The 26,996-nt window shown below is 34.9% G+C and overlaps 2 protein-coding genes across 3 annotated transcripts; both read left to right on the top strand.

Moving 5' to 3' along the window:
• The first annotated feature begins 261 nt into the window (after positions 1 to 261).
• LOC133173647 (uncharacterized) lies at positions 262 to 16,982 on the top strand. Of its 2 annotated transcripts, XM_061308631.1 has the most exons (13): positions 262 to 441; positions 581 to 781; positions 2,221 to 2,346; positions 5,434 to 5,571; positions 5,758 to 5,922; positions 6,001 to 6,189; positions 7,175 to 7,405; positions 10,184 to 10,366; positions 13,332 to 13,450; positions 13,839 to 14,064; positions 15,940 to 16,035; positions 16,179 to 16,298; positions 16,441 to 16,982. In XM_061308631.1, exons 1-13 carry the CDS (start codon positions 265 to 267, stop codon positions 16,720 to 16,722), a joined length of 2,253 nt encoding a protein of 750 aa, XP_061164615.1. In that variant the 5' UTR covers positions 262 to 264; the 3' UTR covers positions 16,723 to 16,982. The 2 variants fall into 2 exon arrangements, with proteins under 2 accessions (XP_061164615.1, XP_061164616.1); XM_061308632.1 differs by lacking the exon at positions 15,940 to 16,035.
• Positions 16,983 to 20,057: 3,075 nt separating this feature from the next.
• On the top strand, positions 20,058 to 23,747 carry LOC133173128 (uncharacterized). Its single transcript, XM_061308063.1, has 7 exons — positions 20,058 to 20,287; positions 20,884 to 21,081; positions 21,288 to 21,538; positions 21,787 to 21,988; positions 22,079 to 22,177; positions 22,321 to 22,443; positions 23,333 to 23,747. Exons 1-7 carry the CDS (start codon positions 20,078 to 20,080, stop codon positions 23,615 to 23,617), a joined length of 1,368 nt encoding a protein of 455 aa, XP_061164047.1. The 5' UTR covers positions 20,058 to 20,077; the 3' UTR covers positions 23,618 to 23,747.
• The last annotated feature ends 3,249 nt before the right edge of the window (positions 23,748 to 26,996 follow it).

Here is a 26,996-nt window from a genome sequence, read left to right as displayed (position 1 = left end):
AACTCCCTCAATGATATACTTTAACTGTATATTAACGTGGAGTCGGCAATATTTCAGCCATATTTCGGCGATCAAATTAAGTCATTTGTAAGCAAGATTTGTATTTGTTAAATCAATGCCCCAGGGAATAGGATGGTGCCAAAAAAGGGGGTGAAAATTTAAGATAAGAATATATTTGAATTCAATTATTGCATTAGTTTTTTTTTAAAATTCTTTTCAATTTTGTTCTATATTATATTTATTTATTTATTTTTGCAGCAACACATGGATCAACATGGTCAAACTTCTGAACCTGAGAAACCAATTGAACATATTTTTAAAAGTCCAAAATTACTTGAGATGAAAAAAGGGCTGCCTCCAAACTTCACTGATGTAGCAAAAGGACAATACCTTGCTCTTCTGTCAGACCTTAAAAAACTCAAAAATGAACATCCAAATGAGGTATGCTGATAATGATCTACTACATATGTACTCTAAAATGGGTTAAACTTCTTAAGTATATTTTGCATGTGTATATACAACATTGATATGAAATTTAATTTATGAACATGGTTTAAAAGTATTGTACATGTATATCTAGTTCAAGATGTTAGAGATGAACAGAAAAGATAAAGGGGAGAGAAAAGAGAAAATTAATCCCTCAGAACTTCTCCAGGATCCAGCTGTGCATAATATTGTTAAAGTTTTACAAATGGTTGCACCATTGGATGAAAAACATACTGAGCTGAAAAATGAATGGAATGAGCTTCGATATCTTTTGGATGCCAGATATTTTCTGAAGGTGTTTGTATAATCATTTTGATCTACTAGTATTACATAATCCATGTTACAATAGTGCATATATAATGAAGATGCATGTTATTTCAATTAATATCAGTAAATAAGTTTAGGAATGAAATTTAAAACATTTTGTGAAGCCAATTGAAAGTAGGCTTTAATACAAAATCTAAATGTTTACCACTTTTATCAAAAAGATACTAGAAGTTACTTTCTTATATTTGTGAAGAGTTATTATCTCTTGTATCAAAATATTGTTACTTTATTGTATCCTAAAAAAACAACCGAGGGTAAAAACCCAACTCCTTCTGATATTTATGAAAAGAAAGAAGTTACACCTCAGCAAACCAAGCAAATGCCTAAATTACAGGTTTGGTAGATTTATGTAATCACTCATCTAATTCATTATTTAACATAAGTAATTAGCGACATTACAAACATGAATTTATAAAGACAGAAGACAGACTTTTTAACTCAACTGAGTCAAAAGCTCAAGTGAGCTTTTCTGATCAAAATTCGTCCGTTGTCGTCGTTGCCGTATTCGTTGTTCTTATTGTAAACTTTATACAATTTCAATTTCTTTTGCAGAACCACTGGGCAAATTTCAATTAAACTTGGCACAGAGTATCTTTGGGTGAAGAAGATTCAAGGTTGTTCAGAGGAAGGGCCACACCCTCTTCCAAGGAGATAATGAAGAAAAAGTAAAAATTGGGTTGGGTCATTTAAAAATCTTCTCAAGAACCACTGGGCCAGAAAAGATGAAACTTATGTGAAAGCTTCCTGACATAGTAAAGATTCAAATTTGTTCAAATCATGACTCCTGGAAGGTGGGTGGGGACACAATGGACAATTAAATTTTTACATAAGAATTTATATTAGGAGAAATCTCCTGAAGAACAACAAAGCCATTATATTTATGTGAAAGTGTCTTTAGGTTATGTTGATTCAAAATTTTCAAATCATGACCCCCAGGATATGATTGGGAAACAATGGACAATTAAAGTTTTACATTGGAATATTGAAATATCTTTAAAAAAACTTCTTCCCAAGAACATCAATTTCATTATTAGTCATATTAATTTAGAAGCATCCAGATTCTAGTTTGTTCAAATCGTGTTCCCGGGTGGTAGGGCAGGGTCACAGTAGAAGATCAAACATATAAAAAAAAAATCTTCAAAAGCCATAATTAGTCAAAGAGATATGGAAGCATCTTCAGTTAGTGTAGATTCAAGTGTGAACAAATCATACCCTCCTTCCCCTGGGGAGGGGGGGGGGGGTATTTGCAATCACTTCTATATTTACTCTTATCAATACTACACAGATTTTTGCTTTTGCTTATGCGATGTGCTCAGGTGAGCGATGTGGCCCATGAGCCTCTTGTTAATGTATCGAGTAGTCATAAGTACATTATTCATGTATTACAGAAGTTGAGATATTTTTTAGGCTAATAGTGCAAAATCTCCTCCAGTCCTGAGCAAATCTACAACACCGAGATTAAATACTGACCAACATCCTGAGCCTGACAGTAAACAGCAAATGGGATCAATTCCTTCATCATCATTTACTTATGTAACTGTTTTCAAAATGTCCTTCTATAATACTCCATTCATGACTTACACATATTTTAAACATTTTAATATATACTCCCCCCGCAAACAAGTTTAGGGGGGATATATTGGAATCAACATGTCTGTTTGTATGTCCATCCATCTGTAGACGTGATTTTGTCCGGATGTCTGAAAATTTGTACACTAATTATTCACCATATAAAGATGTGCACCTGGTATTTTTATCATGACTGGATATTTTTTCCTCATTTTATAGGTGTGTTTTTAGCTCTACTGGTCAGAGACCAGAAGAGCTTATGCAATAGTAAGGTGTCCGTCGTCCATCCATCTGTCTGTCTCTCTGTCTGTTTGTCTGTCTGTCTGTCAGTCCGTCTGTAAACAATTTTTCAAAATGCTACTCCTCCTACAGTTTTGGTCTCATTTCAACATAACTTGGCACACAAGTAGACGATACTAAGATGCATAATTCTGTATATCGGTTTTTGATTTCGATGAACGGTGTTGCCATGGTTACTAAAAATAGAAATTTCTGTGAAATACTTTCAAAATGCTACTCCTCCTACACTTTTTGATCTGATTTCAATATAACTTGGCACACAAGTAGACTATAACAAGATACATAATTCTCTATATCGGTTTTTGATTTCAATGAACGGTGTTGCCATGGTTACTAAAAATAGAAATTTCTTATATGAATATACTTTCAGAATGCTACTTCTCTTACAGTTTTGGTCTGATTTCAGTATAACTTGGCAAACAAGTAGACTACACTAAGATACATTACTCTTTATATTGATTTTCTGATTTCGATGAACATTGTTGGCATGGTTACTAAAAATAGAAATTCCTTGAAATACCTTCAAAATGCTACCCCTACAGTTTTGGTCTGATTTTAGTATTACTTAGCACACAGGTAAACTACACTAAGATACATAATTCTCTATACCAGTTTCGGATTTCGATGAACAGTGTTGCCATGGTTACTAAAAATAGAAATTTTCTTGAAATACTTCAAAACGCTACTCCTCCTACACTTTTTGTCTGATTTCAGTATAATGTGGCATACAAGTAGACTACAGAGATACATAATTGGTGTTATTGTTTTTTGATTTTGTTGAATGATGTTGCCATGGTTACTTAAATCAAAATTTCTGTAAAATTGTTTTAAAAGGCTACTCCTCCTACAGTTTTAGTCTGATATAATAATAAATCTTGCCACAAAAGAGACTAAACCAAGGATCATTATTCTATTTATTGCTGTTGCAAAATTTCAAGTCCAAGTGCTACTTTTATCTTCCTTTATAAATACAACCAGTAGAGCTACAGTCTCGTCAGAGACTTCTGGTTTCATTTTTATTGATTTAGTCATTTTGAGTTCATATAGATATTAGGGATAGGATCAAGAAACTGCCAGTTGGTATATCTGTAGAAAAATGTAAATTGCAGCTTAACACCAAGTCATTAAAACTAAAAAAAATCACCATATATTAAAAAACGTTTTATTATAGATAACCCCTACAGATGTAAGAGTCATTCAGAAATTTGAAGCAAGATTACACGTTTTTTTAAATTCATTTAAAGCTTTGTAATAAACTTTTCTAAAAAATCTTTGTTTTCAAAAGATGCATTTATATTGTACTACAAAAATGCAGACAACAATGCATCACTCAGCAGATAGTGTAAATCCATTCGTCCCTTGGGAGTAGTGAGTGGAGGTGCATCCAGTAAAAGATTAAATAGTGAGTTCAATTTGGGAAACTGTTAGAGCATCTCTGATCAAGCAGGTGTTATCTATTTCTCCAGGGAATTGGGCAGGAGAATTAAAAATCTGGTCTGTATCTCATTTACATGTAATATTGCAATTAATAGACTGTCAAATTAAAATACATATTTACTGGATGACCTGCCTTTTATTTTCAAAATTAATTTGGTATAAAATTATCAAGACTAATTTAATATTGTATAATATGAATTTTACACATATCACACACACACACCCTCACACACACACACACACACACACACACAGACACACACACACATATATATATATATATATATATATATATATATATATATATATATATATATATATATATGAAATAAGGTATCATTCTTAAACATCTATCGGGATATAAATACGGGTTGGTCACGAGATCAAATTCCATAAAGCCCGAAGGTCTTTATGGTAAATTTGATCTCGTACCAACCCGTATTTATATCCGATAGATGTTTAAAAATGATACATTATTACTTATATTTACATTTATGACTTATTCATATTTTATATTTTCCTGATTATAATCTTTAACGTGTGAAATGTTTTATTTTTCAAACTCAACGGCACGTATTTGATCCATTGTTTGCGCGTCGACCCTTTATGACGTCACTAAGAAATTACGTCAAACGTCTATGACGCAAGGAACCTGTGTTTATATGGATATAGATACGCGTTGCTTTCAATAGTGTTATATAAGGGAAAACATTTGCAAATGTAAATAATATATATATAAAATGATATATATCAACAAACAAATTGCAGAGTGTCATGTCTTACAAAGATGACAGATAGTTGCAATTGTTTTTTTTTTCTATTTAATAAAAACAATATGATTAATGGTATTGATGTTTTACTAGACTGCGGCTAAATAAGTTCATCATTAATTTTAAAAAATACAATGAGCAGTTAAATTTTCACACTCAGTGTTCATACAAATTGTGAACATCTCTTAGATCCATAAAATACTTTTAGTGACTTCGTACCTTTCCTGAAAAAGCAAGCGGGGAGTATTTGTCCATTATGGACAGTTCTAGTTTGACAGGTACTTTACTAAACCTACAAATATTGATTTATCAGAGATCATAAAACTGCTAAAGAACATGATCAAATGTGTAGCAAACCTCAGTTAAGAAAAGCTGCATAGTAACAAAGGTCTATGTTTGGTAACTCGGAAGTTTTGACTTGTGGTGTACCGGTATGTGTATGATATGCTTGCAGATATTGAGTCCTAAGAACTGCATCAAGAACTTTTGTACTTGTTTCCTGTATTTGGTTGGGTTAGATTGAAAATACTAAGTTTCTATATAGGGTGCATCTCCTACCACAGTATCAGCTGATGTTCATGACATGGTGCATACATTTCCTGGTGTCAGTGATGGACAAAGGCAACAAATCCAAGATAAAACAGACCCTGTTAAAGATGCTGTAAAACAAGATGATCAGCAGGTAAGTTATCCCATATAAAAATTCTGTTTACTTGAAATATTAAAAGTACATTTAATTGTGCATAAAAAAGGCAAATGCCAAAATATTGAAATATTGTCACATTTTCTGAAGGAGTGACTGGGTTTGTAAAATCAAATAGTTTGCATATTTCTAAATTCTTCTACTATGATATTTTATTTTGTAAAGTGCACATCAGGACAACACTTGCCCATTGAAGATCTACAAGAAAGACCTATCAACCAGCTTTTTTCAAGACACAAGGGTAACACTGATTTCAATGAGGATGCTCAAAGGGAATATCATGGACTGCTTCATAAACAGACTGTTTTGTATAAGGGCACAGTTGTTAAGGTAATGCAATATTATTCATCGTTTCATGGCTGAGGTGGTCAGAACCATACATTTAATTTCATAATGTGTAAATTTTAGAGAGCATGGGATAAATCTTCAGATTTCAAAGACATTACAGAAGAACAGAGGAAGAGATCTCCAAAACTGTTTGGTTATTTGGAGCATGCTTGGAGAAAGATGAAAGACAAATGCTCAGATTTATTGAAGGAGGCAGTGTCTGAATTTATTGTATTAAGCAGTCCTTCTGATCAACCTAAGAAACCTGAAGTAAGGCATTAGTATGATGTGTAATATTGTTGTTTGCTGTGAATTTTTTTAGAATTACTTTTTTATGGTTATTAATGCAAACAAAATGTAGGATTTTTACAGGATCACCATGTCTAATCATTTCTCTGTTTTCAGACTTTGTACTACTTGTATTGAAGAAATATGTGTAGTTTAGTCAGTGTTATGGTCAGGTCCACAGGGTTGCATAGTGATAAATTCTTGCCCAAGTCATGGTTTCTATTATTCAGACACATTACAAGGTTTCTTTCCCTCCTGCTTACTCAGGTATAGCTTTTCCCAACACATTAAGAACTTGATGACACATTCTTAATGCATGTAAAAATCTATCCAACATACAAGGGACTAAATATATTTTCATTAATTATTACAATTTTTGGACTTCACAAGACTTACATGGTATCAACATCTTATTGATCTTTACCTTCGAGATCTTCCCGGAGTCAAAGCATGACACAATTTAGGTCATCATGAGCAATAACATAGTGAAATTTTAGTACATTCCAATTAAAGGTTTCAAGGTGCAAATTTATCTTCAGGACAAGATTTCAATAGCTCAATCAAGGGTTCCATAGTTAAAGCCATAATACAATTTTAATATTTGATCTTTGACATTTGACCTTGAGTCAAGATCATAACACACCTCATGAGCAACAACAGACTTATGTTTACATTATTCATTCATTCTAATCAAGGGTTCCGGCATTGTCACCTGGATACCCTTTTTGACTTAAAGACAGACGGACAGGGATTGAATGAACTGAGTTTTATCCAGATCAGACCAGAACTCTAAGAGGGGATACATTTTCGTTCCATGTCAACTTTAATTAATTATTGCCGCACATAATTATAATGAACATTCTCATATTAAGTTGTTAATCAAACCATATTCAAAGTGAGGGAGATGTGTTTTTAAATATTTAACAGGTTACTATTATATTAAACTTTGATACTTTATATTGCACAGACACCATCCACCTATACGAAGAAGGACGATATCCTTTGTGCAACAACGAATGAAAAACTCAAACATAAACAGGGCTCACAGTCAGAGAGGATTGAGCTCAGACCAATAGAAAAAGTCTTTAATAATTTCAAGCTAAAGTCTAAAATACAAGGAGATATAGAGAAAGCTCAAGGACAATTTAGGTTTTTGGTAAAACGAGATGATAATTTTAAACGGAAATTTCCTGATAAAGTAAGCTTGTGTTTCTTTCTTTCCTTTTTAGCTCACCTGAGCCTAAAGCTCATGTGGGCTTTTCTAATAAAAAATTTGTCTTTTGCCGTCATTGTTGTTGTCACCGTCATAAACTTTTCAGAGTTTCATCTTCTTCTCAAGAATCACAGGGACAATTCAAACCAAAATTATCTCAAAGTGTCCTTGTGTGAAGAGATATAAATTTGTTTAAATGAAGAGCCACACCCACTGTCAAGGGGAGATAACGAAGAATGAGTGAAAATTTAATGGTATCTTGCAGAAATCTTCTTCTCAATAACCACGGGGATAGAAAAGTTGAAACTTATGTTAAAGCTTTCTTATATATTGTAGATTCAAGTTTTTTTTTTAAATCTTGACTCCCGGGGGTAGGATGTGGCCAAAGTTGGTGATCAAATTTTTAATGTATAGGAAAACAAATTTCTCGAGAACATCAAAGGTATGATAACTCATATCATATGGAATCATTCTGGGGAAGTATAGATTCTAATTTATTCAATGACCCCCAGGAGTAGGGTAGGATCACAATAGATGGTCAAAGATTTACATAGGATAATAGGAAAACATCTTTCAAAAATCTTTTTCTCGAGAACACCAAAAGTAAGATTACTGAGTCATATTGATATGAAAAGCACCCTCAGGAAGTGAAGCAAGTTTGTTCAAATCATGACATCTGGGCTAAAAATGGGGCCACAGTAGTGATCAAAGATTTACAAATGTATATTTGTATATAATGGAATGTATATCAGGAAAACAATCTTTAAAAAATTCCGTCTCAAGAACGGCAAAGACATGATCATCTTCTTAGTAATTTTGATATGGAGGCATCCTCTGGTAGGGTAGATTCAAGTTTGCTCAAAACATGAATCCTAGGGATAGGGTGGGGCCACAATAGGCAATAAAATTTTGCATACTAGGAAAATAATGGAAGAAAAAAATCTGCTGATAAAGAAGCGCAAGACCATAGTTATGCAGATGAGTGTTTTGGCTTATGAGCTTCTTGTTTTTAAGGATGTGCTCTCGTGCGTTTCTTCAGGAAATCTGAAATAAATGACAAATATGAAAAAAAAGGTATTAAATGATTACAACAGGCCCGTAGAACGCGGGGAGGGGGGCTTTTTTGAGTGTATATTTGCTATAGTAAAGAGGTATAGCGGGCTTGGTATACCAAATGGCCTACAATACTAGTATAGCGCATTTACAAATATCCACAATATTTTATTATATTAATTAAATCTAGCTATAAACAAATACAAACTATACCAGTACCTGACAAAAATAGTCATAATTATCTCAGATAAAAGCAATGAAATTTACAGATTTTGCATGGGGTATATGGAGATCTATTGAGTGAGCATTGAAAAATAAAGATATGTGTATTCGAACTAACTTAAACCAGAGAAATATTGAATGGGTTACGTTCATTTGATATCATAGTATACTAATATGTTAAAATCATTTTGGTTTAACTTGGTCTTCATATTAAACTTGATTATATTCTTCAGTTATCCTATTTTCCAAAAGAATCTAAACACGGGGCTACATTGTATATATACACAAAAGACATGCAACTTTGCAATAGGGTGCGTAGCGTAATGGTGTACTCTGAACTGTTTCGTGTTTGGGGTCTCCAGTTCAATCCCCGCAAGTTCCAGATTTTATTTTAATTATTATTATTAATCATAGTTATAAGTATATTTAGTTTTTTTTTTACTTTAGCTGGTTAATTTTCAATCATCGTATTTTTCATAATATACACATCAGAAATAAACATACAGATTAATACATTATTGTTCCAACTTGTCTTCTTACCATATACATTGAATTTAACGTAACCTGGACTTAATATAACATGAGGTTTTTTATTATTGTGGAAAGAAGAGAACATAAAGTGGAAAAATGAATACGATACTTAAGATGCAGCAGTATTTCCCGAAATGAATATAGTGGTCTGGACCTTTCATGAAAACAAATATCTTAAAAAACAATAAAGAAAAAAACTTGACGCATCATTCCGTAAAACGTCAAACAAATAAAATATTTCTTTAAAAAAAAAAGAAAAAAACTATTTTGTTTGTTTTAGTGAGATAGCAAATATACAGAGAGGCTGGTTGTGAAGTAATAAAAGAGAAATATCTTGTATCTAGTTAAAAAAGTGTTTCTCTTGAATTTATAGCCCGAAACAGCACATACAGTACCAACCACACCCAACCTGACAGAAAGCAGTCCCAGAGTAGTCCCACAACGGTTCCAGAGCAGTCCCACTGCGGTTCCAAAGCAGTCCTGGGGACTGTTTTGTGGGACTGCTTGGGTGTCAGGTTGGGTCTGGTTGGTACTCTAAGTTAACGAGGAAATCTTTTAAATGATATACATGTAGAAGCAGTTCCGCATATCCAATGCGCCGTCAAGTAAATCTATTTATAGTAATTGGTACTTTCCATTTAAGCCTGGTAGTAGGCGAAATATTGGGAAGGGGCGCTATACCTCTTTTCATTTAGATGCTTGTTGCCCCCCTCCCCCAACTTTTCGTTGCTGTAAAGTCGAGCACTGGCAAATTCCAAGATTTGAAAAAAATATATACCAAAAAGCAATGCCCCCCCCCCCCCCACTGTTAAATGCTACGGGTCTGTACAAATCAATTAATGTGTATTTTCTTTTTATGATTTATAAGATGACTGATTAAAAAGAATTCATTCTTATTCAAATACTGTGAATACCAACACTTTTACTGTCCTTGTAATGTTTCCCTCCAAATTGCAGCATCGAGAGATACAAGTTTTTATGGTAAACCCTGATGAATACACTTTCAGTCCCTATCAATGTTTGTATAACATTCTACGCTCAATGGAAAAGAAAGATCCATTATATGAAGAGGCTTGGGCTGAATATTTTTATCTTGTGACATCAGACCAACAGTTTATTTTAGCTGAAAATTTTGGGGAGGTAAGTATATTTTTTAAAAAAAAATCTGTGATACATATATTTTATTTGAATTTGATATATAAAAAAGTAGTTTTTCTAAAATGAAAATATTTTAATACATTTTCTTATGTTTTTAATTACTTCGATAATCAAATTATTTATTCAAAATTATATGAAACGCGTGTATTCACGTACATACAGTCATCAACATGACAACCTTTTTAGGTCACCTGAGTCACTCAGGTGACCTATTGCTATCTGTTCTCGTCCGTCGGCGTGCGTCGTGCGTCGTGCGGTGTGCGTCGTGTGTTAACATTTGAACATTTTTAGCTTCTTCTCTGAAACCGCTTAACCAATTTCAACCAAATTTGGCATATAGCATCTATGGGTGAAGGGGAACAAAAATGGTGAATTTCATGGTCCCTGCCCCCCTGGGACCTGAGGGGTGGGGCTAAAACCACTGAAAATAATGCAATCTTTAAAAATCTTCTTCTTTACTCCAGGACATCAAGCAGTCAAACTGTTGGCATCATAGTAATAAGCATTGAGCCCTCTACCAAAATTGTGAAATTCATGGCCCCAGGGTCAGGGGTTCTGGTGCTAGGGTGGGGCTATATAGAACATATAGTGAAAGTGCATTATTTCTTTGAAAATCTTCTTCTCTGCTCCTGGGTATTAAATAAACTAAATAAGTACATAGTTATGAAGAGCAAGAGTGCCTCATCCAAAATTGTGAATTTCATGGCCCCAGGGTCAGGGGTTCTGGTGTTAGGGCGGGGCTCTATTGATTATGTAGTGAAAATGCATGAATTCTTTGAAAATCTTCTTCTCTGCTCCTGGGTATTAAATAAAGTAACTAAGTACATAGTTATGATGAGCAAGAGTGCCTCTTCCGAAATTGTGAATTTCATGGCCTCAGGGTCAGGGGTTCTGGTGTTAGGGCGGGGCTCTATTGATTATATAGTGAAAATGCAGTAATTCTATGAAAATCCTTTTCTGTGCTCCTGGTTATTAAATAAAGTAACTAAGTACATAGTTATGATGAGCAAGAGTGCCTCTTCCAAAATTGTGAATTTCATGGCCCCAGGGTCAGGAGTTCTGGTGTTGGGGGGGGGGGGGGGCTCTATTGATTGTATAGTAGAATTGCAGTAATTCTATGAAAATCCTTTTCTGTGCTCCTGGTTATTAAATAAAGTAACTAAGTACATAGTTATGAAGAGCAAGAGTACTTCTCCCAAAATTGTGAATTTCATGGCCCCAGGGTCAGGGGTTCTGGTGTTAGGGCGGGGCTCTATTGATTATGTAGTGAAAATGCATGAATTCTTTGAAAATCTTCTTCTCTGCTCCTGGGTATTAAATAAAGTAACTTAGTACATAGTTATGATGAGCAAGAGTGCCTCTTCCGAAATTGTGAATTTCATGGCCTCAGGGTCAGGGGTTCTGGTGTTAGGGCGGGGCTCTATTGATTATATAGTGAAAATGCAGTAATTCTATGAAAATCCTTTTCTGTGCTCCTGGGTATTAAATAAAGTAACTAAGTACATAGTTATGATGAGCAAGAGTGCCTCTTCCAAAATTGTGAATTTCATGGCCCCAGGGTCAGGGGTTCTGGTGTTGGGGGGGGGGGCTCTATTGATTGTATAGTAGAATTGCAGTAATTCTATGAAAATCCTTTTCTGTGCTCCTGGTTATTAAATAAAGTAACTAAGTACATAGTTATGAAGAGCAAGAGTACTTCTTCCAAAATTGTGAAATTCATGGCCCCAGGGTCAGGGGTTCTGGTGTTAGGGGGGGGGGTCTATTGATTATATAGTGAAAATGCATTAATTCTTAGAAAATCTTTTCTGCTCCTGGGTATTAAATAAAATAACTAAGTACATAGTTATGATGAGCAAGAGTGCCTCTTCCAAAATTGTGAATTTCATGGCCCCAGGGTCAGGGGTTCTGGTGTTAGAGGGGGGGGGGGGGCTCTATTGATTATATAGGGAAAGGGCATGAATTCTTTCAAAATCTTCTCTGCTCCTGGGTATTTTTCAAACAAAGGAAGTGCATGGTTATGATAAGGAAGAATGCCTCTTCCAAAATTGTGAAATTCATGGCCCCAGGGTCAGGGGTTCGGGGGGGGGGGGGGGAGCTCTATTGATTACATTTATATAGTGAAAATGCTTAATTTCTTTCAAAAATTTTTATCTACTCCTGGTTATAAACTAAAGAAACAAGTGTATAGTTATGATGAGAAAGGGTGCTTCTTCCAGAATTGTGAGTTCGTGGCCAATGGGTCAGATGTTCTGGTGTAAGGATGGGGCTTTATTTATTTAATAATATGGTGAAAATGCATTTCTTTGAAAATTGTCTATGCTTCTTTGGATGTTCAAGACAAACAGAGTAAAAGTTTTAATATGCAAGGGTATTTTTACCAGAATTTTGAACACCTGGACCATTTAGTCAAGTTTTCTGGTCCTGGCCAGGGCTCTATTAACTTGTATTCTACTGAGCAAAGTTATTCCCCTTCATTCACCTTTGATAATTAATCAATTTACATAATGTATTTGAAAGCTTAATAGAATAAGAGAATTATGCAAGAAAATTTATTGTATAATAAAAAAAGTACTTTCATAGTTTTAATGACTTGGAAATAATAGATGAATAAAAATGAGACAAAAATAACCTATCTTTTTAAATGTTCTTCAACGGCCAAGAGAGGCCATTGTGAGAAGGAATAATATGGGCTTGAATAATAGACATTTTGTTAATAGTCTGCATGGGAATAGTGATAAATGGGGGGGGGGGGGGGGCAGATAGATACTAGACCAATTATTTTGTTGATGCTAATCATACTATTTTCTTGCTGTTGGGCAACAAAGCTTCATTTATCAGTTTATGGATCCTCTAAATTGTTGTATTGTACTCAGGTGACCGTTAAGGCCCTTGGGCCTCTTGTTTTAGATTACATTTGTAAATCTTGAATTATTGTTTATTACAACAGATGTTTAAAAGTGTATATAAGAAAGATATTGACTCAATGGTTGTGCCACGAAAATCGTATGAAGAACTTCAAAATGAACTCGTAGAGAAAATAAAACAAATAGAAGAACTAACAACAAGGTATACAAATGATATATATACATGTACCAAAAGAAAAGAGGAGGAATAAATTATCACTTAATCTTTAATGGTACATATTTACTAGTACTCCTCCTCCCTCACAAACACCATACCATAGTGTGCATGATTTACTTGGTATGCATTTCATTTATTGTGCTACAAAATGAGGTATGAAGAATAATACTAACCAGTGTATGAATAGATGGTAAACAAGCATAGGAGAAATTTGTAATTATTTAGGACTTAAATTGCAAAAATGATATTTTTTTGTCCTTTTGACATCAGGAAGATACATATTTATGCAAAATTAGCATGTAAATTCCAAATGGTTATGAAGACTAATATTGTTACTTAAAATTTATGTAATGTAGATAATTTCATGTTTCAGATTGAGTAAATTTGCAAGTCAACAACTAACGGCTGGTAATCCTAACATTGCTGACCTGAGTGATAAACATCGGCCCACTAAGATCGGGGAGCTGTATAGTGAGTTATATGACAATGAATGGTCGGAGGTGTTCGAAGTTATTAAAGCCCTCAGACATCCAAACGCTGAGGAGACCGAGTCTGACTACTTTGAGGATGTCCTTAACACCCTGAAAGATATTTTAATGGTAGGACTTGTTGTTATATATGTCGTACAGTAATCCTACATGTATTTCTTTATGTCTCTCAAGAATATACCAAAAAAAAATTTTCAATATATTTCTCAACCGATATTCTGATTTTAAAAGTAAGTATTTTTATACCCCACGCAGCAAGTTGCGTGAGGTATAATGTTTTTGACCCGTCCGTCAGTCAGTCAGTGTGTCAGTAAGTCAGTCCTGTTTTTTTTGTCAGCGCAACTCCTCATAAACCTCTGCACAGAATTTCGTCAAACTTTGCAGATATATAGGACACAATGTGTAGATGTGCATATTACCAGGAAATTCCTATTTCATTATTTTTTCTGGGAATTTCGGTACTTTTTAACTTAGATTTTTGGCCATATCTTGAATATAGAGATGAACAGTTTATCAGCGCAACTCCTCATAAACCGCTGCACAGAATTTCGTCAGACTTTGCAGATATTTAGGACACAATGTGTAGATGTGCATATTACCAGGAAATTCAGATTCCTTTATTTTTTCTGGGAATTTCGGCACTTTTCAACTTAGATTTTTTGCCATATCTTGAATATAGAGATGAACAGTTTGTCAGCGCAACTCCTCATAAACCGCTGTACAGAATTTGGTTAAACTTTGCAGATATTTAGGACACAATGTGTAGATGTGCATATTACCAGGAAATTCCGATTCCTTTATTTTTTCTGGGAATTTCGGTACTTTTCAACTTAGATTTTTGACCATATCTTGAATATAGAGATGAACAGTTTGTCAGCGCAACTCCTCATAAACCGCTGTACAGAATTTGGTTAAACTTTGCAGATATTTAGTACACAAAGTGTAGATGTGCATATTACTAGGAAATTCTGATTCCGTTATTTTTCTGGGAATTTCGGCACTTTTCAACTTAGATTTTTTGCCATATCTTGAATATAGAGATGAACAGTTTGTTAGTGCAACTCCTCTTAAACAGCTGCACAGAATTTGGTTAAACTTTGCAGATATTTATAGTACACAGTGTGTAGATGTGCATATTACCAGGAAATTCCGATTCCATTATTTTTGCTTTAAGAGTTTTGCCTATTATTGAAGAAACTTTCCAGCTAGGTAATTAGGAAATCCACTGGAATCAGCTTTTGTAATGAAATTTTATGTAAAATATTTTATGGCCTTAAAAGACCCCTATTGATTTTGAGATCAAAATATTAATGATTTAACACACACACACACACACAAAATCTTGGATAGTCCCCCCCCCCCCCTCCTCAAATTGGTGCTTTGCCTTATATAATTTCACAAGTACAGTATATAAACAAATTCATATGACTACATCATAATTTTGTTTCCATCAATTATTTAAATGTGTAAATTGTCATGTGTTGAACATGGACTTACATTCATTAACAAATCGAAATCACTGAGGAATTTAAATAACAGTTTGTCAGCATATCTCCTGCACTGAATTTCCTGAAACTTTGTAGGTATTTCAGACATAATGTATAGATTTGTATATTACCAAGGAATTTTGATTCCCTTATTTATCGAGAAACTTCAGCCCAATTAAATTTGTAACATACAAAGATTTGAATGTCCTTATATGCAAGAAGTTTTCATGTGATGATATTTTGCAAGTAATGCCCCTTTTTGAATTATACTGTGTATTTAAAATGCACTGTGCCATTCATTACGTGTTGCATTGTCGAGTTTTTTTTTTGGGGGGGGGGGGGCGTGGGGTATGTGAGCTTGCTCACTTTTTCTTTCATATTTAATGTTTTGTTCTCTTCAATCATGGTTATGTAATTTGAATTAGAATTTGCGTAATATCTGATTTCAAACATTTAGAACTTGAAAATTACTTAAGGTATATGCTTTTTTTATCTACAGGCTGCTTACGAGTTTTCTGCAGAAAGATCAGACTTGCATCTTGATGATCTTAAAAATGTTATGCTCCGTACAATAACGTGCAACAAGAAAGAAGTGGTAAATTAATTTCAATTCTCGATGATCTAGTCTTGAGATCTACAAAATGTAGATTTATCCGAGATGTTTTGCTAGTAAAATTATGCGTTGGACTCCAACATCTGATTTTGCTTTTAAATGTTGTAGTATTATTAACTTCGTAGGCAAAAGGTGAAAGTACACATGACAAACAGAAAGACATGGAGTACAGCCGCTTCATAACTGAACACGCCAGGAAATACAGTAAAGATTCAGCTGCCTACACTGTCAGAGAAGCTTCAAAGGTTTTGAAATTGATTGTAGATTATTCTTAACTGAATACCTCAGAGAAGACTTTATACACTAAAGCCGATAACCTTCATTTGGAATTGGAGATCTTTACAGAGATTGATAATCATGTTATTTTTTTTTTTTAATTTTCTTCAGGTATTCCAGAAGGAACGTTTGCATCAAATTTTCAAAGAAAAATCCGATGATCCTAAGGTAGTTGCGTACGTTGACAAATGCATCGAACTTACATGGTACATGCGTGTACAGGATCCGCCAATGTATTTACGCTGCCTTCAGAAAGGGGATCCCATCTGTAAAACAGAGTTTGCCTTTCATGGAAGAAAAGGAAAAACTACTTCTGTCTGTGTTTGGCCTGCACTGTTCTTATTTGAAGAGGGTCATCTCGTTACCAAAGGACATGTCTTGCCAGAGCCATAATTATTGTCATCTTTTTCTTTCTATCTAATTAAACAATGTAAATGATTGCATTGTCGTTAACCAGTGTTGCAGGTGTAGGAGAAGACTTCAATTCATGCCAAACTAAAAGCATTGAGCTATATACTTGTACATAGAATCACTTTTCACATCTAACTGGCATATTCCTATTTATGTATTTTATATCAGTCCTCTAATATTCTTTTTCAGCGTCATGTAAACATGTGACATGAAAAGACAGCATTAAATGGAATCACACTTTTTGCCCATTTCATTCTTATGCGTTTTTAAAAGAACATTTTTATACCCCCCCCAAACGAAGTTGGGGGGGGGGGGTATATTGGAATCACCATGTCTGTCCGTCTGTCTGTAGACGAGATTTTGTCCAGGCCGTTTCTCGGAAACTATTGCAAGGATTTGTCTGAAAATTTGTACACTTATTATTCGCCATATGAAGGTGTGCACCTGTTTTTTTCATCATGATTGGATAATTTTTCTGCATTTTACAGGTGTTTTTTTATTTTTATTGTGTGGTTTTGTCCGGACCTGTTCTCAGAGGCTATTGCATAGATTTGTATGATTATAGATTTGTACACTCATTATTTACCATATGAAGATGTACACCTGGTATTTTCAACATTATTTGATAATTTTTCTGCATTTTACAGATGTTTTTTTTTTTCATTTTTATTGACTTAGTCATTATGGGTTTATAAATGCTAAGGTTTGAGACATAGAATCAAGAACATAGTGTAGAACATAGAACTGAAGTGTACAAAAATGTGAACTACAGCTTAAAACTACTCATTAAAACTAAAAAAAAAAACATCACCAGGTATTAAAAACAGTTTTTACATTACACAGCAGATAGTGTAAATCCATTTTAGTAATTTCCATATTAGTAATTTGGCACCTTCTCTAAAAAACCCAGCGGGGGGTATTTGTCCCTTTTGGACAGTTCTATTTTTAATATTGCATAAAGAATATATGGATATTTTCGCCCATTTCGTATCTAACCGCGATTGGTATAAGCTAAAATTCGATCAAGTCAAAACAACTTCATTATGCCTGAATACATGAGAGGTATTACTACGTACATTTGTAAATGTGATCTTTATCTCAAAAGATGCTATCCTTAACAATTTTCTAATTGAATGGCTGTTTTAAAGACAATGGGGAGTTTCACATGACTTTAGGAATGGGGGGGGGGGGGGTTTATATACCTCTATAATATGCTATAGAAAACAAGGCTACATGTACATGTACCTTATAGAAAACATAGCTACATGTACCTTATGCTGTGCCCCCTTTATAATAACACATCTGATGATCTCTTGATTGTCAAGGAATTATTTCTTGGTCTCCTTAACTGAAAATATTTGGTTATGTCCTCTACCCCTCAAACTGAAATTGCTTCCTAGGGGCCTGTGCTACACATGCTTACATCCTTAAACCTTTGTTCCTTATGTTGCCTCAGCATCAGTTATTATAACATAAATGTGTAACCCTTATTTTCATCTACTACATGTATAATGACATGTAATAAAACTATATTTGTAGCAAATTCATTGTTATTCATTTGTCATTATCTGATTACTACTGATCACACTTCATTTTTTTTCCATACATGCCAACTTTTGAAAATTCCCATGGCGGATTTTGCGCGTGACGCCAGTTTTCAAATCTTTAAATTTGCAACATTTTGTCGTGAAAATAAATTTTTATCTCGTTTTTTTTTAATATTGATATCACTTATTAAAACAGCCTCTCTCACTAAAAAAGTGATATCTGTTTAGTTTAACAACATTATGTTCATTAAGAGACATAAATTATTGAAAAATGGGAAAATCTACAACTTTTATTTCAGTTCAATAATTTTTTTTTGCAAAGTTTTAGAAATATATATAAGGTTTTATAACCAAAGTTTCCGGGAAACATTTGTAAGATTTTATATCAATTTTACATTTTACACAATTAGAATTTCCTAATTCGGCATTATATTGAAGAAATATTGAAAAATTGCAATACATTGGGAGGAGGAGGGAGGAGATACAACGCACAATATTAACTTTGGGAGGGGGAGGGAGAAGTTCAGTTACTTGACATGAGACTGTTGTTTCATCTTAATTATTTTCATTTTATTTTAACCGGTAAACTTTACAATATTTTCATTATAAGCAGATAAAATCAGCAGCTATGCTTGTAGTTTTCTACTTTCGTTTTTTAAAAAATAATCAAGGAGATTAATCTGTGTGCATTGCATAAACAAGTCTGATATTATTATCCCGATTGACAAAATATGGCGGTAGGAAAATTCTGAAAATCGGAAATTTTAGGGAGTTTAGGGCAATTTTGTTTTCTCGGTCGAGAAAGTGGGATATAAGGGTAAAATCGGATCTCCCGCCTAAATGTGGAAAGTTGGCATGTATGTTTTTCTTCAATTTTGCAATTGGTTCCAGCTAGAAAAGCAGAAACATATTCTTTTTATATCCTGTAGAATTATGTGAACTAGCCTACATATAATCATGAACTTTAAAAAAACTGTGACGGTCAGACGGTTTTGAATGCCGGTGGCCAGATAGCTCATGCAGTTGGTAAAGCACCTGACTGGAGATTCAGGGCACCCAGGTTCGAGTCCCGGTCTGGTCCGTCGCATTTTTCTCCTCTCCTGTTACATTTGGTGCCGTGCCATGCCCTGGAAGTAACAGGTGAAAGACCTGCCAGGGAAGAGCCTGGGCTGATGTCCTTGGAGGCCGAAGATATTTAAGAAGGGAGGAATGTGGCAGTCAGAAGGATTCGATAGCCAGTGTTGGCACCTGACCGGAGATTCAGGAGTCCCGGGTTCGAACCCTGAGCTGGTCCGTCATATTTTTCTCCTCTCCTGTCACAACTGTGTTTTCTAACACATATTCCTGTGATTCGTTAAGTAATCTTTTGAGGGAGATCTTCGACAATGATCTTCATTTATAAACTGAAGTTAGGTCTCGTATCACGAACACGCGATTCAATATTAAATCCACGGCTCAGATGAACAGTGCTCGACGTCTTTTAACGTCGCTGAATCGTGTCTGTGTCTTCTATTGTGTGTGGCTTTATTAATTAAAACCCATCGTAAATAAATAAACAATGAAAGACAATGTACACGTGACCTTTTGATCATGATCTGCTGGTAATACGACAATTTTGTCTGACCTACGCATTCCTATATAACACACACCTTGGGAATTCTTTATTAACTTACCCAGTCATCACAATGTTGGTAGGAGTTTTTAAACAACTTCCAAATACTTGAATTGCCCTGTACAGAGGAACTAGAAGAACCCGTGCATTTGATTTTATTAACAATTAAGATAGGAAAATGGAAGCCCCAAAACGCATACCAAACATCGTAGCAAATTACTCAAGTTTGCATCCATTGAAATATGAACAGCACTGGCGAGAAAATATTTCGGACATTTTGCAAGGAATGCGCAGACTTTTACCAAAAGTTGATGTCGATGTTGCGGAAGCTGAATACACCGAACTCTTGAGATGTGAGCATTTGTTGAAAGATCTTCACCCAAGTAAGGTAAGGTTATTTTAAATCAGTGTAATATAGTTCTTACTTCATTACAGTAACTTTAAATAAAATGGAAGGTAACAATTATGAACATCTTTTACCTACATGTTTGAGATGAAACTAGGCGGTCTTCTCTCTCTCTCTCTCTCTCTGAGCATGTTGCTGTAGAAATTCAGTTTTGAAATAAACTATAAAGCATTGACTTCCTTTGTCTGGAAGAAATTGACCTTAAAATAACAAAATTCCAAATAAAGAAATTGTTTGATAAAAATCTTGCTGGTTCGTGCTTCTAAATAATCGTTAAATCCTAACCTTTGTACACACGCTTTTTCGTGTGTCAGGTGCTGGTTAAATTAGGTCTCCTGATATGCCTTGTTTTTTTTTTTTTTAGATAATAAATGTTTAATCTGCAGTGCCATTCTTCTAATTTAAAATATTGCTTGTTCTGTTTGCCTCTCATTAAGAAGTTGATCCTATTCTAATTCTTATATTCGGGCAAATGACAGTCCGCTAATCTTTATATATTCGCTACATATAATTATGCATCTTTAAAATAAAGACGTTAACGTTGATTGTGTTGACTCTATTTCTTTTTGAAAATATAGTACATAGCTCTAAAAAGAAGTCGAATGGATAACAGTAATCCAACTCATCCGTCAGAGCACCTTACTGGAGTTCTGTATCACATCATTCAGAACGCCAAAGAAACTCCCGTCAGCTACAAGATCCCAGCGGCCCTTAATGAGCTGGTGTCCCTCAAACGGTCAAAGGGGGTGTTAGAGGAACTGCAACTCAAAGAACAGGTCTGGTGAACAAAATTAAGATTTTATAATTTTGCACTAGTGTTTTGTTTCGAAACATGTATACATATATTTGCAAATTTCATGAAAGAATTTGTCTTAAACTGCACAGAATTGTTGAAGTGCACATAAAAGCAAATGACGCTTTTTGTTGTTCGTATACATATTTAGAAATATGGATGCTATGTCTGCTTCTCTTACTTAAATAGGACAAAGAAAGAAAATCTAAGAGATCTCCCAAAAGTACTCCAGAAAAAGAAAAAAGAAAGTCTAGGAAAGAAAAACAACCAGACTTGGATGTCAATCTGCAAAGAGTAGATAGGTCACCAGAAAGATCACGTTCTAAATCACCGAATAAACTTAAGGAGAACGACTGGACCATGGTGCCATTTGATGATTATTTAAAACTAAAGAGTACAATAGAATTTCAGAGATCTAAAATTGCAGAATTAACAAACAGGTGAGTCTTGCAATTCATTTCATGAGAATGAATTCACAACTTCGAGGAGATGTTTCTCATGACTGCAGTTGCTGATATTATGATAAAAATATGTTGTTTTTTAATTTAAAAGACATGTAATGTATTTTTTGTTCAATTCAAAATGATCGAAAATATATGCGTGGCAAATTAATGTGGATTTAGATTCCTTCAGAATTAATCCTAGGAGAAATCCGAAGTAAAATTGATGAGTCTGATTATACTTCTAGACTGACGCATTCCTTAAACATAAAGGAAACTGATGAAACAAATTACATCAGTAGCCCTGACGATGAAGGTCGCCCTACGCGTCTCGCCGAACGCTTTGCTACTGTTTATGAAGAGGAATGGAACGACGCATTTGATGCATTGACGATGTCTCTTCGATGGGGGGAAATGGACGCCATTTTTCATTTGCTGCGGATTGTCAGAGTAGGTATATTCAAAGGCATGAACCCAAAATTTTAGGGAAAAGGCGAAGAAATTCAATGGTTTTTTTTTTTAATTTTCAATTTCTTATAGTATATTTACGACTACTGTGAAACAACTGCGAAAGAGCAACTTGAAATGTTAGAAAATGTTTTGTACGGCCCTATGATTCACCCAAAACGTCAGTACAAGGTAAGTTAATGAAGGCAATGAGGATTAAACTTCAAGCTTGAATTATTATCTTTATGCATATCATATGCTAACCAGGTGATTTTTTTTTGGTTTTGCGCTATACCAGGTGACTTTTTTTTCATTTTTGTACCTGTTAACTACAGAGTAACGATGACTTCCAATGTCTGCATGAAGGCCAACAGCTACTGATGTCATCATGCGCTGCGAGATGCGCAAAGGACTTTCGAAAGGTTAACGCAGGAGTCTCCGTTCCTGAGCTTTGTGTGGTAAGCTTAAAAGCTAGTAGACCGTAGAAATACTTATTAGTCCCCTACCGGTGAAACCGGAGGGGACTATAGGTTTCCTCTGAGTCTGTCCGTCCGTCTGTCTGTCTGTCCCTCTGTCTGTCCCACTTGGTTTTCCGCACTTTTTCCCGAAACGCTTGCAGATATTGAGCTGATTTTTGGTATGTGAGTGTACCTTGATGATTTACAGGTCAAGTTTGCATTTCGTTCCGCTTCATTGATTTTTGATGGAATTACGGCCTTTTCAATTTTTACGGGTTTTCCGCAATTTTCTTCTAAACGCTTGTAGATATTGAGCTGATTTTTGGTATGTGGCTTTACCTTGATTAGTTATATATCAATTTTGCATTTCGTCCCGCTTCATTAATTTTTGACGGAATTATGGCATTTTCAATTCTTAACGGGAACCAGATTACACTTGCCGGTAGGGGACTAGTATTGCTAATGCAATACTCTCAGAATGCTTGTTACTTATTTAATGTTCATTACATGGCCGTAGGAACCCGGGGGGGGGGGGCACGGGGGGCCGTACCCCCCCCCCCCAATAATTTTGCCGATATGTAGATTAATGTAGAAAACATAGCTACTATATGCTTGTGCCCCCTCAATAAAAACGTCTGATGACCTTTTTTTTGTTTTCTTTGCTTGTCAAGGAATTTTTGGTTCATAGTACCCCCTCAACTGAATATATATGGCTGTGCCCCCCCCCCCCCCCCTACTGAAATTACTTACTACGGGCCTGCATTAAATAAAGCAATATCTATAAGAAGGATCGAATGAACTTTCTTTAAAATTTTACATCAATAGTGACACATGTTTTACTTATATTACATGTATGCTTGGGCAGTTATATGTATTTTCATATTCTCAGGACTTTAAAGAGCAAGTGGTGAGGCACATTTTCAAATGGGATCTTGACCTTTTACCTGCAGCTGTGCTCAATTTTATTGACAAATGTATGGAAATAATTTGGTTCATGTGTATTCAGGAACCTCCAATGGTGATCACTTGGGCAAATGATGGGGAGAGTGTTAACACCAATTACTACACGTTCTACTCACGAAAGGGAGAAATTGTAAAACAGCCCGTGTGGCCGGCTGTTTTCCTCCAACACGGCGGCCCCCTTCTTACAAGAGGAGTTGTTGTTCCTGTTTAAGAGATTGCCCCATTTTCATATTTTCAACAGAAAGTACATTCTTTTCTACTACCTTAATATAAGTATTAGTATAATGTGACTGTATGTTGTTTCTCTTTAATATTTTATTACTATTAAACATGGTTCTTAACTACTTGTGTATTATTACTTAATTTGTCTTATTCACGACTGCTTGTGATACATCAAATTGAAAACACGTCGTCTATGGAAGATTGCCGACGATAGATCTGTAACAGTGAAGCAAAAATCGTCTCTTAACCTGAATTTTACCTCCTCTCACACATGACAGAAAATATTCACATTTCACTCAATTTTTTCTATTAATATAATACACCCGCCTAATAGCGGCCACGTACGGTAGCCTAGTGGTATGGCATTCACTTTGTGATCGGGAGAACCGGGATCGATTCTCATTGGCAGTGCCGCGTCAAACCCAAGACATGAAGATAGGTACATGTACTATTGACTGTTGTGACGGTACATATTGTCTTTCTGCACATTTAGTCGCCGATGACAATATGTACCTACCCTCACTGCATATATTGTCGTCCTTCGATATATTTTGTCGCCGGCGACAATTATTGCCGAGATGATGCTTTTTTCCTCCTGCATAATGGACGAAGAAATATGCAGCCATGCAGCGGCTCATATTGTTAACCCGTCACAGGCGCAGTGGGCTCCTTTTCATGATCGGGCAAACTAAAAACCAGAAGTCTCTGATGAGACTGTAGCTCTACTGGTCTGTACGTACAACAAAGGAAAGTAGCACTTGGATTTGAAACTTTGCAACATGCAACAATAAATAGAATAATATATCTTAATGTAGTCTACCTCTGTGCCAATTTATATTGAAATCAAACGAAATCTGTAGGAGGAGTAGCGTTTTGAAAGTATTTCACAGAAATTTCTATTTTCAGTAACCATGACAACATCATTCAATGAAATCAAAAACCGAACTACATATTACGTATCGTAGTGTATTCTAATTATGTGCCAAATAAGATTGAAATCAGACCAAAACTGTAGGAGGAGTAACGTTTTAAAGGAATTTCACAGAAATTTCTATTTTTAGTAACCATTGCAACACTGTTCAGCGAAATAAAAAACCGATGCATTAAATTGTTTATCTTAGTATTGTCTTCTTGTATGCCAAATTATATTAAAAACAGACTAAAACTGTAGCAGGAGTAGCCTTTTAAATGAATTTCACAGAAATTTCTATTTTTAGTAACCATGGCAATACCGTTCATCGAAATCAAAAACCGATGCACTAAATTATGTATCTTGGTGTAGTCTACTTGTATGCCAAGTTATATTAAATTCAGACCAAAACTGTAGGAGGAGTAGTGTTTTCAAGGAATTTCACAGAATTTTCTATTTTTAGTAACCATGGCAACACCTTCATCGAAATCAAAAAACGATGTACTAAATGATGTACCATTGTACAGTCTACTTGTGACCCAAGTTATACTGAAATCAGACCAAAACTGTAGGAGGAGTAGCGTTTTAAAGGAATTTCACAGAAATTTCTATTTTTAGGAACCATGGCAACACCGTTCATCGAAATCAAAAACCGATGCACTAAATTATGAATCTTTGTGTAGTTTACATGTGTGCCAAGTTATATTGAAATCAGACCAAAACTGTAGGAGGAGTAGCGTTTTGAAAAATTGTTTACGGACAGCAGACAGCTAGACGGACGGACGACGGACACCTTATTATCGCATAAGCTCTTCTGGTCTCTGACCAGTAGAGCTAAAAAACGTAGACAATTCAGTGTGTAAATAATGGTCTAACAATTAGTATGAAAAAAGTCAGTAAAGATTCGACTTAACGATGGATTGAATATGCTAACAAGGTCATTGTATCGACCATAAAATTTGCCAAATGTTGATAAAACGAAACGGTGGATATCCTTGTATTATCAACTTATTTGTCAATAGCTTGCTCGTTTAAGAAATTTTTCGTAAGTAGAACATTTGGGAGACATAAACTCCATATGCAGACGATAATGGTATATTTCTATATAAATAAGGGATGCTGACGAAAGAAAAATTGAATTCAGGTTTATCATAGTGTTTTTGCTAGTTTGCTTTTAGTGTCTAAAAATGTATAATAGATCCAAACACATATAATGAGAATTAAACGTTGAGAACCAAGCCTTGTCATCAATTACCTAATTTAAATTTTTTATCACTCTGTTGGGAGGGGGTCATTATTCAACGGGAGTAATTTTTTAAAGGTTGCACTTGTAGAAAATTAACCCCTAATTTTTTTTTTTTTTTTTTTTTTTTTTTTTTTTTTTTTTTTACAAAATACATGCATTACATTTTTCTACGGTTGGGAGGTCATTTTTCAACGGCAAAAAATGACCCCCGGTTATTTTTCTACGGGGGTCATTATTCGTCTTTACACCGGCGACAATATGTACCGATGGACGACAATATATGCAGTGAGAGTAGGTATTCACCAATATGTGCCGTCACAGTTGTTCTTTCGCCAAGCGCCTGGCATTAGAAGTGAGAGTCCCGAGTCTTTCGAATGAGACCTTAAAAACTTAGGTCCAGTGCCACTGTAGTGTAGGCGTTGGCACAAGAAAGAAGTTGAGAACCCATACTGTTCAATGGCCCGGAGTGTCGAGTATAGGTCTAAATTTGAAGTTTACCGGTAGATGGTGGATGAAAAAATCTCAACTGGGACACACAATCAATTAATCACATCTGTCTTATGGCGTTTCCAGTCTTCCCATTAGTTCCTGCATGTTCAGGTCATAGCTTTCATTTTGCGAAGTTTAGGACTATCAAACCATGTAGTTTATTTTGTATTTTAGCTATGCTAACAACCTTAAAGTAAGTAGCAGCGATCTCATTTTGGAATGTAAAGCTTTACTTAGACAATTCTGTCTATTTGTGATCATATATTGCTCGCTATGAGCTATGCAAGGTGGTGCATCTTGCATGAAAACGAGTGTGTAGTGACCAAAGAGTATAGGTCATGATGACCTCATTTCTGAATTTTCTTGCTAGGTATTCGAATTGTGTTTGGATCATATCTTGAAAGTTTGAGACCTCTATCTTACCTTGCACGTTAGTACATTGGGGGTGGGGGAGAGATGGCATGACTCAAAAGTAGACCAGTATGACCTCATTTTGGAATTCCATAGCTGTACACATGTACATAGTCAACCGTACCAAGGTCGTATCTTTCACACTGTAAAACCCATTACCATCAGAGAAATTCAGATATGAAACAATTGTAGCTGCAAATGACGGTCACTGCTTGTGACTTCGATATGTATAAATAGATATCATCAACCATGCATCAAAAATTTCAACGTGCCGTGTACCTTTTCGGTGCACTCCTTTTTTACATATTAAAA

The sequence above is a fragment of the Saccostrea echinata genome, unplaced genomic scaffold (genome assembly GCF_033153115.1).
Source record: "Saccostrea echinata isolate AGI-Se365-2 ecotype Australia unplaced genomic scaffold, CSIRO_AGI_Sech_v1 ptg000056l, whole genome shotgun sequence".
Taxonomy (NCBI): domain Eukaryota; kingdom Metazoa; phylum Mollusca; class Bivalvia; order Ostreida; family Ostreidae; genus Saccostrea; species Saccostrea echinata.
Note: the sequence above shows the minus strand (reverse complement) of the source record. Positions and strands in the feature narration are given on the sequence as shown.